Source organism: Phaethon aethereus, assembly GCF_964289735.1.
Source record: "Phaethon aethereus genome assembly, chromosome: 5".
Classification (NCBI taxonomy): domain Eukaryota; kingdom Metazoa; phylum Chordata; class Aves; order Phaethontiformes; family Phaethontidae; genus Phaethon; species Phaethon aethereus.
The window spans coordinates 69,424,338-69,441,872 of record NC_138579.1 but is presented as its reverse complement, the minus strand read 5'-3'; the positions used below and the strand labels follow the sequence as shown (position 1 = coordinate 69,441,872).

The 17,535-nt window shown below is 42.2% G+C and overlaps 1 protein-coding gene across 1 annotated transcript; it reads left to right on the top strand.

Annotated features, from left to right (window-relative positions):
* Nucleotides 1-1,345: 1,345 nt before the first annotated feature.
* LOC309405517 (actin, aortic smooth muscle-like) lies at nucleotides 1,346-15,295 on the top strand (the record flags this gene model as incomplete). The annotated part of the gene is made up of 8 exons (XM_082000296.1): nucleotides 1,346-1,474; nucleotides 3,072-3,200; nucleotides 7,343-7,453; nucleotides 10,111-10,195; nucleotides 11,434-11,595; nucleotides 12,158-12,349; nucleotides 13,753-13,934; nucleotides 15,152-15,295. 8 exons carry the CDS (start codon nucleotides 1,346-1,348, stop codon nucleotides 15,293-15,295), a joined length of 1,134 nt encoding a protein of 377 aa, XP_081856422.1.
* Nucleotides 15,296-17,535: the final 2,240 nt, after the last annotated feature.

The window sequence follows — 17,535 nt, the reverse complement described above, 5'->3', positions numbered from 1 at the left end:
CCGGGAACTTCACGCAGCTCAAACTTTAAAAACCAAAACTCCTCCTGTTTGTAAATCTCCGGGGGCTTTGGTATTCTTGCAGGGACCCTTGGAGCCCGAGGTGTTTTAAACCCCCCAAACAGGACGGCATGAATTGGTTGCAGGGCAGACCCGAACGCTGGTGGCTGTTCTGCCACCGCGCCTGGCCTGCCTGCACACGTAGCGCTCGGGTGGGACCGTAATGCCCTCAGAAGTCAAATGCCTTCCTGCATTTATCGCAAAAATGATACTTAATACATTTTTGCATTGTTAGGGACCAGAACTTTGCTGGAGAAGTGGTGTTTTTCATTCCTTTCCCATTTCTGAAGTACCCTTCCCTACAAAGTGAAGTTGCCAGAGAAGGAAGAAGAAAATCCTTCCCTCTCCTTGACTGCCTAAAGAGGTGATCGTACAGCCCTAAAAATAACCAAGGAATCCGAAACAGAAGTCTTGGTGAAATTCAGGCCCCCCCTTGGTGGGAGTTTTGCCATGAATTTCAATGAGTTCAGGGCTTCGTCTGATGTGTTGGCCAACTGCCGAAGTTGAGTTGTTCCTGGGCGGTTGTGCCAGCTCCTCGTGTTCGGTTTCCCAGAATATCCACTTCAATAAGGTATTTGCCACTGACAAATATGGGATAGGTCCTGTAGCAAGCTCTTCACAGTACAGAGGAGCTGTCATTTAAAAACACACGGCAAATGCTTCCCTGAAACCTTTTGTGTCGGTTATTTTTAGTTGTTTAAGTTTTATGATGACCCTCTAAGAAAAAAGCGAATTTAAACATGCCGCTAGGGATCAGCTGCGGACTTTGAAGCAATGAGTGTTCAGTGATTCTTATTTCCCATCTAACTACTGACGTTACAACTGGTAGGTGCGTATGATCAACTCATTTTTAGCCAATGAAATTTCTAGACAATGACAATTCAGCCTTGGAAGATTTGGGGTTATGCTTGCTTAAGGCCAAGTGGAGCTGAATGTGTATCCTCTAGTTGAACTTGTCCCATGGTCGTGAGGCCAATTAACAGAATACCACAGGACCCCTTGAGGCTACAGCAGAAGCGATTTCCCTTTTGGAAACAAAGGCTGAGCGTCCTGATTAATTTGCTTCAGTAAAACCTATTCAAGCTGAAATGTATGTGGATATTTAGCATGCTTTGCAAGATCGGAGCTTTAGCATAGACTTTGCTGCTTAGGTTTATTCTTCTCAAAAATTACTCTTTTGACAGCAATTTGCTCTCTAAATAACGGAGTGTTGCTCCTGTCCTATTCCCTTCCATTGCTCCTCCTCCCCCCCTGCAATTACTGTTTGCAGCCAAAATCGTGAGGCACTATGTGCGATGATGATGAAAGCACTGCCCTTGTATGTGACAACGGTTCTGGGCTTTGCAAAGCTGGGTTTGCAGGAGATGATGCCCCAAGAGCTGTATTTCCATCCATTGTCGGACGTCCTCGACATCAGGTCAGTTGGTACCAAAATGAAAGTGCTGTCTGGTTTGCGTAGATGTTTTGGGTTGTTTCGGGGTTTTTTTTGAGACTTTAGACCTGGCACTGAGAAAGCATCAGACTTACTCAGGCAAAGCTCCCGCTGGCCTTTGTCGGAGTTGAACTTGTTAAGAACTGGAGGACTGAGCTGCACTTCTTTACTACTACGAGGTAAACTTCTTCATCCTTTGGAAAAGGTGTCCTTCAGCCATAAAATGTTGGCTATAGAAGCACATGAGTGTTTTAATGATACGAAGGTGTCTTATGGGAAAAAAATCCACAACTTGCAGGATTAATTAATGCTCACTGTATCAATACAAAGAAAAAAGATAGGGTAGAACATTGCTAATATGAGAAACCAAATGAGTAATTGTGCTAAGTCCCTTTTCTTATTCCATTAAGCAGCAGTATGGCCCAATAAACTTCCAGAAGTCTCTAGCACATCACTTTATCAACTCAAACAAGACTGGAAAGGATAAATGTGGCTTTTCTTGACCTTGGAAAGGGTCTTGCTGCCTAATTAGTTTAATAGTTCCTTTATAAATAGAAGATGCTGATTTTTGTTCATTTTAATAATATCTGAGTCAGATTTTAATCTTCTGGGCTGTTAAAAAGCCTTCCCTGAAGTTCTGTGTGTTCCTTTGCTGAGCTAAATAAGCCTGGTTTGACGGGTGTAAAATACTAAGCGTTTTAAGGAATGCATTTTGAACACCTCCATGAATTGCTTAAGTTGAATATCAGCGGTTGAAAACGTGTCCATTCTTTGACGTCTCAAATTGTTCATTGGCTTTTATTAGTTATCAGAGTTATCATGTAATTTTGTACAGTTATGCAGCTCATCAGCTGTGTTATTGAATCCATGGAATTAAAATGTATCCATGAGAAAAATAAATGTCTTCATGCCAGTTGTACCTCGTATGTTGTTATATTATTTGGGGCATTCATGGTAGGCTTCCTAAGACAAGCATGATAAACTTAGTAAAACCATTATTTAATAATTGAGTTTTCTTTCTGAAAAATCTGTCTCTGTTCTATATAAATTAATGCTTTTTTTTTTGCAAAATGTATGTTTTTCAAAACCATTTCACTTCCAGCAAGGGGGAATAATGTCACGATTTAAAGGCATTAGTGGAACTGCCTACACACAAAGGGCAACCAAACATATACCGTAAACCTATAGGGAGCCAAAAAGAGATTCTGTCTTTTTCTCCTGCAATTCCTTCCCTTTCTTCCTTTGTGCAATGACAAAGGACCCGTCCCTTGTGGAGAGCCGTGAGTTTGCTGATGCCCGCCTTGGCTGGGCTCCTGCACGGGCACCGGTTGCACCAAGCGTGAGATACCATCCTTCGCTTTTGAAGCTGCCTTGCTCTTCCTGGTGGGTGTACACAGGGAGGTGGTACAGAGTAGGTGCTTACCGATAAATTCACATTTTGGTTCCTTGCACGTTTTGGGGGTACGTTCTGGAATGGCAGTGGCAGGTACAGTATTTCACACGAAGGTTTGACTTAAAAATAGTATTCTCTCTCTAATGGGTGTGATATACCGCACTAATATTAGAATAATATACTTCGCAGGGTGTTATGGTTGGAATGGGTCAAAAAGACAGCTATGTAGGGGACGAAGCGCAAAGTAAAAGAGGGATCCTGACGCTGAAATATCCCATTGAGCATGGAATCATCACTAACTGGGATGACATGGAAAAGGTGGGTGTTTATTTTTAATGTAATTTGGTTGAGGCATCATCTTACCCAAAACATACAATTTGCCATTAACCTTCTTGCAAACCAAAGCGAAAGTCCTTGAAGAATTTGTAATTGCAGTATGGGTGAAGGGATAGTACGGTATGCTAGCACAGGAGTTGATCAGGTCTTGGCACATCTAGAGTTACTTTTCTTTTAAAGCCTAAATGCTTATTACTCATCAGAGTTGTTGTTATAAAAGTATTTTATGCTTTATACATATTCTTTTCAGTCTTGACGTTCATACTGAGGCGGAACGTTTGACAACGATAGAAAGTACCTAAAGTTAAAAAAAAAATACAGGTTGCGATTCATCAGAGGTGAATCAGAGAAATACTAAAGATACATTACTGAAGTTGAGAACAAAAACTGTGAGGTGGAGGGATGATTTTCCCTCCTCAGTACTTGCTTACACGAACAAGATGATGGGTGATGCCCACGTCTCGTATTGCATATGACATTCTCGGTGTCAATTAAAGAGGAAAAGACAGATTGGGGCTTCCTATCCCTATGCTAATTCTTTGAGAGTGGGATTTTTTTTTTCCCTGAAGCATGTTTTTCTGTTGCCGATTCCAGTTAGCTTTTAATGCCTGGATGCTGAGAAGGTGTCCTATTCCCTGTCAAGCCCGACTTTCTTGGGACGTGGCCACTGCAATGACCTCTTCGTGAAATACCCGCTTAAGGATCTTCCAGAGCAGGCTCGGGCAACGAGTTGTGCTCCTGGCAGACGCTGGAGAGGCAGGAGGAGTCCTAAGGGCTCTCTCACTCCCCTCAACGTCTCCGACGTCCCATACATCCCGGTCTCCTTGGGAAGCCTCCGAGTCTGTATGTGGAAATATTGTACCTCTTCTCTAGAGACAGGGTTGCCACTCAGTCCCTTGTCTCCAGGTGAAATGGTGTGGGAAGGAAACTCCACAAGCAAACGCTTCTAGTGATGTTGTCCTGTGGAAAATACCACTGAAAGGAAGACCCGGGGCTGGTGGTGGTCTGTACTCACGCCTGCTGAGACGAGGCGTATACAATTATAACGCGTACATCTAAAGTCGGTTTTGGTGTCAGATCCACGATCCCAGCCCGGTAAGTGCCGAGTGTTCCAGAGGAACAGACCCAAGTCCGTACAGGAGCAACGGGATTTCCCCAGTTCGTATTTGGAAATAAATTGCCCACCTACTCCTCTAGATGGAAGCACAGTATTTGCGTTTCATTATTTCACTGCTTGCTGGGAGGACACCTTGCTCGTTTCTGCAGAGTAGAAAGTCTACCTCATATGTCCCGCTATCTTGTCCTTCCTGATAATTTTCCTGCTGTCTGTATTCAGCAAGAAATTATTTTTCCCTGTAGGGAAAAAGAAATTAAGATAAAATTGGAGGTCACTATTTTATGTTCTTTCCTCAGTGACTGGTCTCTGCATCTGGAAATTGTCCTGTGTGTAACACATCCTGGTATGTGTTCTTCCTCTGGGTAACGCTGGGTGCTAGAGCAGACTATCTAAAAATCTAGTTAGGAAAAGGAGGTAGAGAAGGTAAAAAAGGTGGCATGTGCTTTACTGTGGTGTAAAGTCACGGCTAGACGGATTGTTTTTAGGGTGTAATGTGGTGGAGGCTTCAGGCGGTGCTGCAATTCAAATAATGGTCAGATACGATATGGGCTCTTGTAGTTTGAACTTCTCTTTGTCACTTAAATGGATGAAGGAATGACCTGTGAAAGTGGGTCCCTTTCTTCTGACGGACAGCCCAAACCTTCTTCTGACATCCAGCTTGCGACACGCTGGAAAGATGCGCCAGCTCGGAGTTCTCGCTGAGCCCGGGAGCGAGGGGGACGGAGCGCGGGGGCTGCGCTCCAGTCAATGAGCCACAAAGAGAAAAGAGAGGCGCGAGGGAGAGGCAGGGGTGGAGAAGAGGCAAGAAACAGCGTCGCTAACGTTTGTGATTACTGCAAATAAGGAAAAATGCATCTTTTTTTTTCAACATACGGGCTCCCTGGACTCAGTCATGTGATTACACGCGTGTATCGACTTCCTCTGAAGCTCTGTAACACACACACACGCACAAACTCTTCTGCCTGAGAGAAGTTCTGAGATGGCAAGGGAGTATCTTTTCTGAAGGTATATATATTTTTCCTGCCCAAGATTTTTTTAAATCAGTTGCATGAGTCTGATCCGAATGACACATTTCTTTCCAACGCTTGGAAATAATACTACTAAAACCATCGCAATACAGAAAAAAGAAGAGAATTAGTAGGTTCCGTGCCACAAATGGGACGAAGGCATAATGGCGCAGCGCCCGCCCATCCACACGTTACAAAAAAGAGGGGGTCATCAAAAGATGAGGCTGCGCGCGCCTGCGTGCCAGAGAAAGCGGGAGCGAGGATGCCACGGGACACGCCGACGTTCGTGCGGGTGGGGAGGCAAGCCTGGAGGCGACCAGCGGAGCATTCTTCTTCTCCCGCGCTCCCGTTCATGATATTCAAATGGGTCATAATACAGGGCGTTGGCCATGGCTGTTAATCCATTTGCAACATCTGAGCTGACAACGTACGGGAGGGGAAGCGTTGGGATGGAGCGTTTTCCGGCTCTGGTGGCTACGTACATGTTTAATATAAGTGTCGGAATCATTCTTCCTCAGTAATTTCTCTTTGCTACTGTTCCTGCTGCTTACATTCAATTCCTTGTGACCACCAAAATCCAGCACTGGACTATTTTTGTTGCTTGTAGAATAACATTCTCCACTAACATTATGGTTATCATTAGGTCGAATCCAATGGGCTGGACAGTGCCTACTCCTGTCTGGTTTTGAGGAGAAACCTGCAAACTGCCTGAGGGTGCGGCTTCAGGCGTCCAGGTTTGTTCCTCACTGCTGAAATTGCCAGCACTTTGTTAATTATGCAAGCACTGAGGTTTCCTTCTCTTCCCTTAGTTCTTTCCTGTCTGAAATGGCAGTCTTTTTCTTCTTATATCCGATTTCTATATATATTTTTAACCTTTTACATGATTACGTTCTGTTTTATTCAACTTCTCCATCTGTTTGCATTCTAAACCTTCGAACGGAAGCCGGCCTGGCGTCCCAAGCCCCAGTTCAGGAAACACACGTGATTTATTTTTTTTTAGGGGACTGAGACGGAACTGAAACTTTTTTTAGAGCTGATTATTTTTCTTAATAAATAATTCCAGCTCTGGACCGCTGTTGACTTTGTAGGTGCTTCAAATTTAGAAAAGATCTTTTTTTCCACTTAAGTTCATTTTCAAGTGTAATAATACTCGTTTCTAGGATATTAATCAAATAAACTTGACCATAAAACTATCCTGATGTTTTGTGCTCGGAAATAAGCTTTGTTGTGTCAGGTAACGCTGAGCTAAAAAGAGAAAAAAAAAAAGGAAGTAAGGGTAGGAAAGAATTAAATGAGAAGATAAGAAATATTTCATCGTGTTACTGAACAGTCTGTCTTTGAGCTGGCATCAAGAAAAAAATCCCTCCGGTTCCTCACAGCCGTCGTCCTCAGACAATCAACGCCAGCATCGTTCGATACAGGTGGCACCTTCGGACACGAAAATGCTACGGTACCTCACAGACTGTGACCAAGAAATTTAGTCACTCTGTAGTAAGTGAGAGTTTGATTCAAGTCTTACTGGACAGAATATCCGTGGCATAAGGGGCCTTTCGCTGCTGTGGAAATGATTAGATTTCTAAAGACCATCCTGGCAATGACTGGCAAGTGGATCAGTCTCCAAGCAGCCCGAAGTGGAGAAGTCTTTCCGGGTCTAAGAGGTCAGTGCTTGGCTCAGCTTCTGTGTCGGAGCACGGCGTGTGGGAACTAACTGGTGCCCCTGTTCAGAGAGGAACGATCTATGTTCTCGTTAGGGAATCCCAACTGGAAGGACTCTGTTGTGTAGGTTACGTTCTGTTGTTACATGCCGTAGACACCCAACGGTTTTGATTCTAAGGTAGAATTGAATTTGGCAGATTCGCTCTTGCATGCTGTCTATTTTAATAAGTCTGTAAAAAAAAAAGAAAAGTCACTCAGACTGTGTTTGAAAAGCTTTCTGTGTAGTTCTATGGACAGAAGAAATGATTTTCAGAACACTTTTCTAAAGCTATTTTCATTTTTAGATTTGGCATCATTCTTTCTATAACGAACTCCGGGTTGCGCCGGAGGAACACCCCGTCCTGCTGACCGAGGCCCCCTTGAATCCCAAGGCCAACCGCGAAAAAATGACTCAGGTAACCGTCTGAGCGCTGTGCCGCAAGCCACTTCTGCATGGAAGGAGCTAGCAAATATAATTGTATATTTATATATAGTAATTTTTATATAATTATATATTATATTATAAATGTATAAGCTAATAATTACAATATAAATAGTCCTGGGTATCCAACTTTCTTGTCAGTCTGGGAGATAATCCCTTAGTGTTGGGGTGTGTTAGCGTGCCGGCTAAACCGTGATGAGGGAGCAAGAGTTTCTGCTGCTCACGCAATACCAGTTTTCCGGATGGCCCTAAAATGTTTTGTAGTTTTGTGTGGCAGACAGATACGTGCCAGTAGCCTCTTAAAGGCTTGAAGTCATTTTCGTTGTTCACAAGACCGTGTGTGTGCTCAGATCTGGAAGTGGGGAAGCTGGAGGTGAAGGTAGCTTCTGATGCCGAGTTTCGGTGTGTGGATAGTGTTAACCCAGGATTCATGTAATTTTTTTGGATGGAGTTACGAGTTGTTGACGTATTTAAATCTGAGGTTTGCAAGCGCTGTAACACGAGTCACGTACCAGCTGAATCACACTTCTGTGTGAGTGTCGGATCAATGACGCCTTTCATGCGCCTACCCCTGTCCACCGAGAGTGCTCAACTTCCAATAGCCCAACTGCTCAGCTCATGCTGGACCAGCTCCCGCTTTCTACCTGGAAAACTGTCACTTTATCAACACTTTTGCATCAGACAAAATGCTAGTTATCATATCAGAGTTGCATTTTTTGAGAAGATTTGAATAAATATGTTTGAAGGCCATCATGCAGATGACTTTGTGGAGCTGCCAACTGGAGCACCTCTTCAGGGATCAGGGGAAAAGTGTTCAAAAACTGGAATGTTTGCGCTGGCTTGGGAAAATGAGCTGTCTGCGTTCAAAACTTAAATGACGCTTGCTAAATGCTTTTGCCCGTGACATACCCCAGCCCGATTTAGCAAACTCGGATCAGAACCAAAAGTCGGCCTCTGAAGTTTGTATATTTTAAAGCAGCCTTCTGGCCAAAAGACCATGTTATAGGTTTAGCCAGTGATATAACCAGAAGGAAGTGTGATTTAAACTCAGATAAAGGTATAAAATCACCTGGGGAAATTAGATGTGGCTCTGCACTTCCCTTTGTGCCCACTGTTGGCATATATTTAATAGGAAGATTATGCATCAATTTAGGAACAGTGTAAATAAACTAATTAAATAATGAGCTTGACAGCACGCATTACTAGGAGATAATACAACTGGGAGATAATAAACAAGAACAGACCATAAGAAAAGCCTAGCTTATAACAACTGGGAAGTTTGGTTCGTACAGTAGACATGTCTAGGACTGTTTCTCTGTCATTACACTCTAATGATAAATCCTGCCTTCAAGATTGTTTAAAGGCTTATTGTTTATTACTGATTGCATTAGATTAATTACATTAATTAACCATGAAATGTCATTAATTTGTGTATTCTTTAATTGAAAGCATACTTTTAATTAAAAGTAGAATTCATTGGCAAAGGTATTAGTTTATGAAATCCAAAATTTACGTTTAACCCCCTGATGTCAGTGGCTCTGAAGGGTATAATGGTGATGGTTGAGTCACCATCCCTGGAGGTATTTAAAGGACAGGTAGGTGCGGCGCTTAGGGACATGGTTTAGTGGCGGACTCGGCGATGTTAGGTTTGTGGACTCGAGGATCTTAAGGGTCTTTTTCCAACATAAACGACTCTATGATTCTATGAAACGTGGTCACAACAGCACCGCGGGTGGTGGGGTAACACTGCCTAGGGCTGGTGGCATTGGTTTAAGAAAGGATGCAACGCACAGGCTTGTCCACGGTGTGTTAGTTCACGGTGCGCCCTTAATGGTTTTCCTTAGCAGAGCTCCAGCTGGAAGCAAATGTTATTCCATCTGCTCAGATAAAATTGCAGTGTGTCTGAGACAGGAGGTGGAAAGAACTGGAGCTTGTTAGAGTAGAGGAGGTGGGGGATGAGACAAGCGAATATGGCTCAGGTCACCATAAAGAGAAAAGATAAACTGTTGTGTTAGCTGCGGGGGGCAGAACGAGGTGGAATGGATTTAAACTAGACCAAGTGAGGTTTTAGCTGGACACCAGGAAAACCCTGGTGTTAGTAAGGATAGTGTATCATGAGACTTGTTTGCTGGAGGAATCCGTGGATGCTCTGGAAGAGGAATTTCTGAGACAGAACCAAAGCTGTGTCAGGAATGGCTGATTCTGTCTTGAGATGGGAATAGCTAGATGATTCTTCGTGGCTTCTTCCAGCTGTGTCTTCTATAATTTTGTGCGTGTATGTGTGTGTGTATATAAAAATATAAAACTTAGATTGCTGCATTGATGCAGTCCTGCCATCAGAGTAAGAAGTTATCCCAAGGTGTCGCCTTCAATTAATATTATCAGTAAAAATCTGACCTAGTCTGAGGTTAATGGAAAAATATCCACTGACTTCAGTGATTATTCTTAAATTTTTTTTGTGTGTGTGAAATCTTAAAGAAAATAGAGTGTTCTGTTCACAGAAGAACCATGGTTCAGGAGGGAACTCGGGAGTAGTAACTGGCAGCATTCATTTAAAAAAAAAAAAAATTTACTGTCTCGTCAGATACTCTTAAGTGTAAATCCTGAAGGCTTTCCAATTCTTAATTCCAGATCATGTTTGAGACATTCAATGTGCCAGCCATGTACGTAGCAATTCAGGCAGTGCTGTCTCTGTATGCCTCTGGAAGAACGACTGGTGAGTCTTTCCGGGAGTCGTATTTTCCACCTGTCCTTCTCTCGTGGATGGTAGACGCACACACACGCGCGTATGTGTGGTGGTGGTGGTGGTGATACGTGTTGACGATGATGCACCAGCTGTGTGTTGGAAGACCTGGTAGCCATATGGCAACTGAATATTTCCCACCGTGCTGTGCAAGTACCTCTTTCTTGTTGTCCGCTTCATGGCAGGTAAGGGTGTAGATTCATGACTTGCTGCTTCAGCAGCTCAAGTGACTATGGCTCGACTATATGAACAGATGAGAGACGGTACGGTTTGATGCTGCCCTTAACTGCACAGCATGGAGAAGAGGCTGTATCTTAACTAGATTCTTCCAAACCCACAGTTCCTTCTTACTCTAGAGCTACCTCTATCGTTAAGCTCCATTCCCAGTAGAAAAAAAACCCCAACAAACCATTCGGTAGCGAAATGAAAATATTTCATTTAAATGTTGAATTTCAATCACCTAATGATGTCTGCTGTTAAACGATCATTAGAATTAGCGTGGAGGTCTCTTCTTATTGCCATTTAAAGCCTGATCAAGCATTGAGATGGTAAATTACTTCTTAGCAACCCTTGAGTCTTCATATACTTTGCAAAAACATAAAATGCCATCTGTCTTTGTAGCCTGGTGCCACAATATAATTTTGTATAAAATTATAACAGGGATTATGATCGTCATAAATACTTGGTTTATGTTTAAAATTCAACTATTTGTATGCATGTTTAGTATCAGAAATGCGTTATTTGTTTTGAGTGGAAAACATGTACTTCATTTCCTATCCAAGAATAACAAGGCTGTGCACAGGTAAACCGTAGTGGTTGTGGTTTATTTTAACAGCAGATTCAAATTTTTAATTTTATAGTTAGATTTTTATTTACAGTTTGTACATTATTTCATGTCTGCAAAGTGCTAGGGGTAGTCTGAAATGAAAGCCTCTGCGTACATGTAAAATCATTATCGCTAGCGTTTGTTCAGCAAGGGCAATACAATCAGCTGGCTGAATGTTACATGTCCTTTTTCCCCGAATGCAGTTGCTGTTTAGCTTGTGCTAATGATTTCGTCTCACTTGAGCAGCTCTTTAGTCATAGGAATGACAGCAGCAATCATCATGTGAGCATCTTTGTTGTTGCGTGTTTCAGTTGAGAATATGAGGTACGCGTAGACCCTATATCAGCAGGAAATAACCAGCTTCTCCTTTTCTTTCACTTTCCAGGAATAGTTTTGGATTCCGGGGATGGTGTCACACACAACGTGCCTATCTATGAGGGCTATGCCTTGCCTCATGCCATCATGAGACTCGATCTGGCAGGCAGAGACCTGACTGACTATCTCATGAAAATTCTTACGGAGAGAGGCTACTCTTTTGTCACCACTGGTAATGAGTTGTGCCTTGGGTGCAGTTTGCAGACGCTTGCTCTCTTAGTTGTCTTATTGTGCAGGATGCGTGTACCTGGTGAGATGCATCAAAATCCCTGTCACTATGTTGGCCCGGGAAAACCAGTTCACCTTAGCTAATGGGATTCCCCTGACTTCGGCTTTCAGCGTGTATGTTGAGCGTCAAGGACAAGGATGCCGCCTCATTAGGAATTCCTAAGTCACTGGCAAATTTAACAGGTTATTGTGTTTGATCGCACCTCTTCCACAAGGGAAGAAAGTTGGTAGCTGGCAATGGATGAACCTCTGGAGACTTGATCAAGGTTTTGTGACAGAGCCTTGTAAACTTTAATCTTTATCATATTCTGTAGTACAATATATCTTTTATTTGCTGATGAGGGAAACCTGGTAATGCAAAAGGAAAGTAATGTTTTTGAGACAACAGAGAGGTCAGAATCCAATGGACCGTATGACCATCATGAACTTGGGGAAATGTATATGAGAAAATCAGTGTCCTGGCTGTCATACTGTATGTTGATTAAAAACTTGTTGACTGTCTGCAGCGGAACGGGAAATTGTGAGAGACATCAAGGAGAAGCTTTGTTACGTGGCGTTGGATTTTGAAAATGAAATGGCAACTGCGGCTTCCTCCTCCTCCCTTGAAAAGAGCTATGAGCTTCCTGATGGACAAGTCATCACCATTGGGAATGAGCGGTTCCGATGCCCAGAAACTCTCTTCCAGCCATCCTTCATAGGTGGGACAGGACTTTTCTTTCTAGGGACTTGACAGAGAATGGAAAAGAAGAATTTCTTAGGAAGTACAGACAACCTTCAGCTGTAGGAAGTGGGTATTCATTCTCAAATGTCCTTAGAAACATGTAGCTTCTACCGACTTAATCAGTTCTTTAGATGCTCTGGACACTGCTGCTACAGCTGATGGACAAAAAGGTGCCTCTCACTTTAGAAATACCTGAATCCTAAGATGATTTCAACCTCTTATGAGTGCAGTAGGGTTCCTACGGTGATGTTTTAGAGTACTGTCAGAAGATCATGCTTTTTGTCTGGAGTAGCTGAAACCTAACTGCACAGTGCTGCTTATGTGGGTTTTTTATCTAGGTACTGCTTCTGTTTATTATTCTGTTTTATTATATTAGTCTGCAGTTTAATCATACAAAATCAAATCATACATTATTTTCCATAGCTTTATCTGTAGTGTTAAAATTCCCATTCTATCCAGTGGATGACTGACGCTTTATGTGGTCACTCACGCTGCCCTCACAAATTTTGCATTTCCCACTTCAGTTCCGCTCTTGAGGACTGGGCAGAACGGCTGCAGGCAGTTTGGCACGCTTTGCATTAAACTAAGCGGTGAAGCTAGCTACGTTTGTGCGTAGAAAGAAAGCGATTCAAGCATTAATATAGCTCCAAGTTCTGTACGTGAACGTCGGCAGGAGAAATTCTCTTTAGAAGATAGAGGCATTTGGCTACCAGAAGTGCAGCGGGGATCGCGGTTGGTGATAAACAGTGGTCAGTATCAGAAACGTAGCGATGGAAATCAGGATTTCCTGGATCACAGATCTTTGTCAAAATGTGCATGTTAAGCTAGTTAAAAAGTCTAGTACTTAACGGTCAAACTGTATTCTCCACGTTGCATTTGGTCTGTTCCTTTTCTTTAGCAAAAAATAGAGCCATAAGTTAGCTTTACTGTACTGGTATTCCAGCTAAACCAACACCTCAAAACCGAGGTAGCTCATGGAAATGCCATGTGGGCTTCTACTTCCAGCTAATGGCATTGTAAAAAATTATAAAAATGGCAAACTATTGCAGTAACACATCATTTTTAATTTTTCCTTAAATAATGTTAATTTTTTTTTTTTGTACTGGAGGAAGTGAAAACACCCAGTATGAAACCATAGTGGGGATCTTTCTTTCCTTACGTGTGTATTTTACTTGTGTAACTATTACGCTGAGATGACAAAGAAGGTGAGGAGTATGTCCTGTTTTTCTCCTTTCTCTCCTAAGCATCACATAGCTTTTTTTTTTTTCCCCACAGAGTTTTAAGGGAGACAGCTTGGACTAGTGAGCTTTACTTTCATTTTAACAGTAATAAAAAGAAGGGATGAAGAAAAATAACATCTTGAAACTGCTTTCCACTCAGGGATGGAGTCTGCAGGTATCCATGAAACCACTTACAACAGTATTATGAAATGCGATATTGACATCCGTAAGGATCTCTATGCTAATAACGTCCTCTCCGGAGGAACCACGATGTATCCTGGGATTGGCGATCGTATGCAGAAAGAGATTACAGCTTTGGCTCCAAGTACTATGAAGATTAAGGTAATTTTGAACAGCTGCACTTACAACAAAAGAAGCTTTTCTTGGAAGAGTTATGTCTTATAAACAAATCAGAATGTCCGTAAGAAAATGTCCAGGTCTTGCATCCCAAGTCCTGACGTTAGGAGAGCCTCGGACAGCCTGCTTGGTACCTCTTTTCTTCCTACCAGCTAAAGCAGAATTAAAAGAGGAATTTGAGAGGTACTGGGATAAAAATGGTTGCTGAAACCATGGGAGTTGATGAGATCATTTTGAGTAGATGTGAAACAACAGTTAAGGAAGAGAGTCCCGTGGGATTCCCAATGAAACAGGGTTGAGGGAGAAAGGGGCTACTTGAAAGACACCACAGGAACAACAAGGGGTGAACCTGGAGGAGATGGAGCTGTAAATACTAAAGGGGGCATGAACAACTTAAGAAGATTCTGGGAATATTATAGACTTCGAGGCTTAGCTATCGGTGAAAGTCATTAGTGAAAAGAGTGAAAGAAGTTCTAGGTACGAGTTCCTTACTACTGAACCCAAAGTCCAAGCAGCGTGCAAAGTCTGCAGCTTGTTAGCTCTTTGGAAGGACCCTTTTGGCCTGGACTCAAGGTAGCGTATAGTGAAATGGGCCCTTTTTATCAGGCAGCAGGCGGCATGCTGAACAGGCGGGAGACGGAGCAGCAGGAATGGAAACAGGAACACGCAGAAGCAGGGGTACACCCAGTGTATTTCAACAATTCTGTGGCTAAGGGGGGAATCAGCGGGAGGTCTTCTAGCTCTACATCTAGTGCTTGGACAGATGCACAACGCCAGTGTATCTCAATGTTTTGGGTTTTGTTTTTGTTTTTTACATAAAAGATTTCTTTTATCCTTAAAAAAAATGCTCAGACCATTCTGTGCGGTGTTGTCCCAGTGGTCTGTCTTTACAGTCAAATTAGGTTAATATTTTAAAATTTGAAATTTTTTGCATATATGTTCATAATTTCGGGGTAGCTGTGTTATGGGCCACCTTTAGATATCTCATGGGCTGCCATATTTGTCTGCTTATAGTAACGTTGTAGCATCTCTATTGACTTGAAGTAGAAGACAAAATATGGCACCCCATCTTAGGGGCTTTACGTCATTTGAGTTGCCCTCTGATAATGAAAAGGCTTTCACCTAGTTATTTCATCCAAAGAGATGTTTACTGTCTTGTCTGCTTGTCACTTTATTTACAACAGATTGCACTTCTCTTCTAGATGATTGCACCACCAGAACGTAAATACTCTGTCTGGATTGGGGGTTCAATATTGGCATCTCTGTCCACTTTTCAGCAAATGTGGATCAGTAAAGACGAATATGAGGAAGCTGGCCCCTCTATTGTCCATCGCAAGTGCTTTTGAATACTTCCATCACGTACTGTCACTGATAAGTAGTGCTGTTTCTCTACGCATCACCTGCCCTCGTTCACCTCTGAGGGTGGTTTGGCTTTCTTCCACGTGTTAAAAAAAACACACTGTATGGCTGTCATGCGAATTAGCAAATACTTCTGATTTTCAATGCTAAAGTGAGACTAACATTTCAATGATGGGTGTTTTCCAAGCTTAATAACAGTAGTTTTGCTATACATTTGTATAGACCTGCCTTCCCCCCGTTTCTGCGCGTTGTACCGCCATCCGGGAGGTGACGCACAGCGCTGCCCTGTGTTACCCTCTGCTAACCGATGGTGGCTGAAGTATGCACATAAGTGATTCTTCCAAACTCGAACATAACCCAAGATTGAGGTACCAGAGAAGGCTTATTTTACGCAGGATTCATCTAAGGGGTTTTATTTTACTGAGGATACAGCAGATTTATGTGGGTACCGATGTGCACATGTTCTTTGGGTACCAGTTCTTCCAGTAGAGCTTGTATGGATGCCTTGCCTTGGTACCCTGCAACTGTTTGGCAGGAGACCTTTGTCACCCTGTGACCACCACTCCCCATCAGTAAAGAGCTTCAACAAACTATAGTACTTCTGAACTTAACACGTAACGGGTTAATTTACGGGATGTATTAGTCCTTTCTTCATCTCTCTTCCCAAGCAGTTAAGCAGTTAACTGATGTTTCATCTACTTTTGCTATATATGTGCTATGCTAGGCTAAGCTAATGATTACAGAGTAAATAATAACCTTTTGAATATGTTATTAAAATATTCTGGGTTAATGAGTCAATAAAAGTGTAATTATCCACGTAAGGCTGCCGTGGCTTACATTAATTTCATAGTGACTAGTTTATCAGTTAAAGATAAAATAATAATTACTAATTTTTATTTTAATTTTATTATGGAAAAGCTTTAATTCCCCCTGAGTTTTCTAGCTAAGCAATTTAAAAATGAAAACAGAATTGTTTCACAGTTTCTATTTAAAAAAAAATAAATCTTTGTGGATGACAAATTTTCATAATGTTCCGTATGAGGGTTAGAGCCAGCTATGAAGATTTTCCTGTTTCAGATACCAGGCAAGTGTGTTCTGTATGATTCTGGATGCTGTAGACTTTGAATGCGATGTCAGGCTTGATGTGCGCTTCATGATTTAAATCAAACCTGTCAAGTTCTTGCCAGTAAACACAATACCCTCTTTCCGAAGAGGGGGAAAAGATACGAGCTGGGTTTACGGACTCTGAAAATGCATCTAGGGGATGTGTTAAAGATTCCGCTTACTACTGCCAGTTCCAACACAGGGTGATCCCATTTCCTTACCCAAATAATGGTAAAAGCTAAAAGACCTGTAAGGGAAGGATTCTTCAACGGTCTGCTGTAGCTAACACTACCTAATAAATAAAAGAGTCTGAGCTTACCTCCATTCCCACTTTTGAACAGGAGTTAGTTCAAATTGCCCGTATCCATGTCTTCTCAAGCAAATGTAAATCATTGCAGATTTCTCAGCCTCTGAATGAATTTTACTTTATCATCTGGGTCTCAGCTTATATGGTTGCTTGCTGCTTAAGTTGATAGTAAGTCACCTTACATATAGGAATAGCACTTGTTGACTGGCCTTATCACCTGCCTAAGAAACATAACTTACATTTTAATCTTGACTTCTTGTAGGTGTGATGTTCAAGAGCATAAACGTAGGTACTTGGATCTCTGGAACTGAGTTATGTTTTCAGTCCCCTGTAGTACCAAAGCAAAATTCCATTCAGTTTTCTAATAGTCTACTTGTCCTTGTTTCAATATTAAAAATGAAGGATCTTCTTTAGATTTTCAAAATTTTTTTTTAACATATCCATTCAACATACGCTTACAGGTCATTAATCAGGGGGAAAAAAAAAAGAAAATGGTTGAAAGTGTGTGTATTTTTTTTGTAAGTGGCAAGGGAGGTACACGTTTACAGCATTTGCATATGCCTGAAAGAGTTCTTTGGGCTTTTCTCCTTCCCTTCCTTCCCCGGGTCTCCTCCCATTCTCCACAACAAAATTCCCTTCAGTCCTCGGTTGGCATCTCTAGCTCCTGGCACAGCTGGGGCTGAGACTGCGCTCTCAATGGTTAGAATATGAATCCTCATCCCGCAGCTGACTCCTTCTTCCGTGTGGAAGAGCATGATTATGCTCTGAATACCTCCCTAACAATCTGCATGTGGAATCTTATTCAAAATTAACATG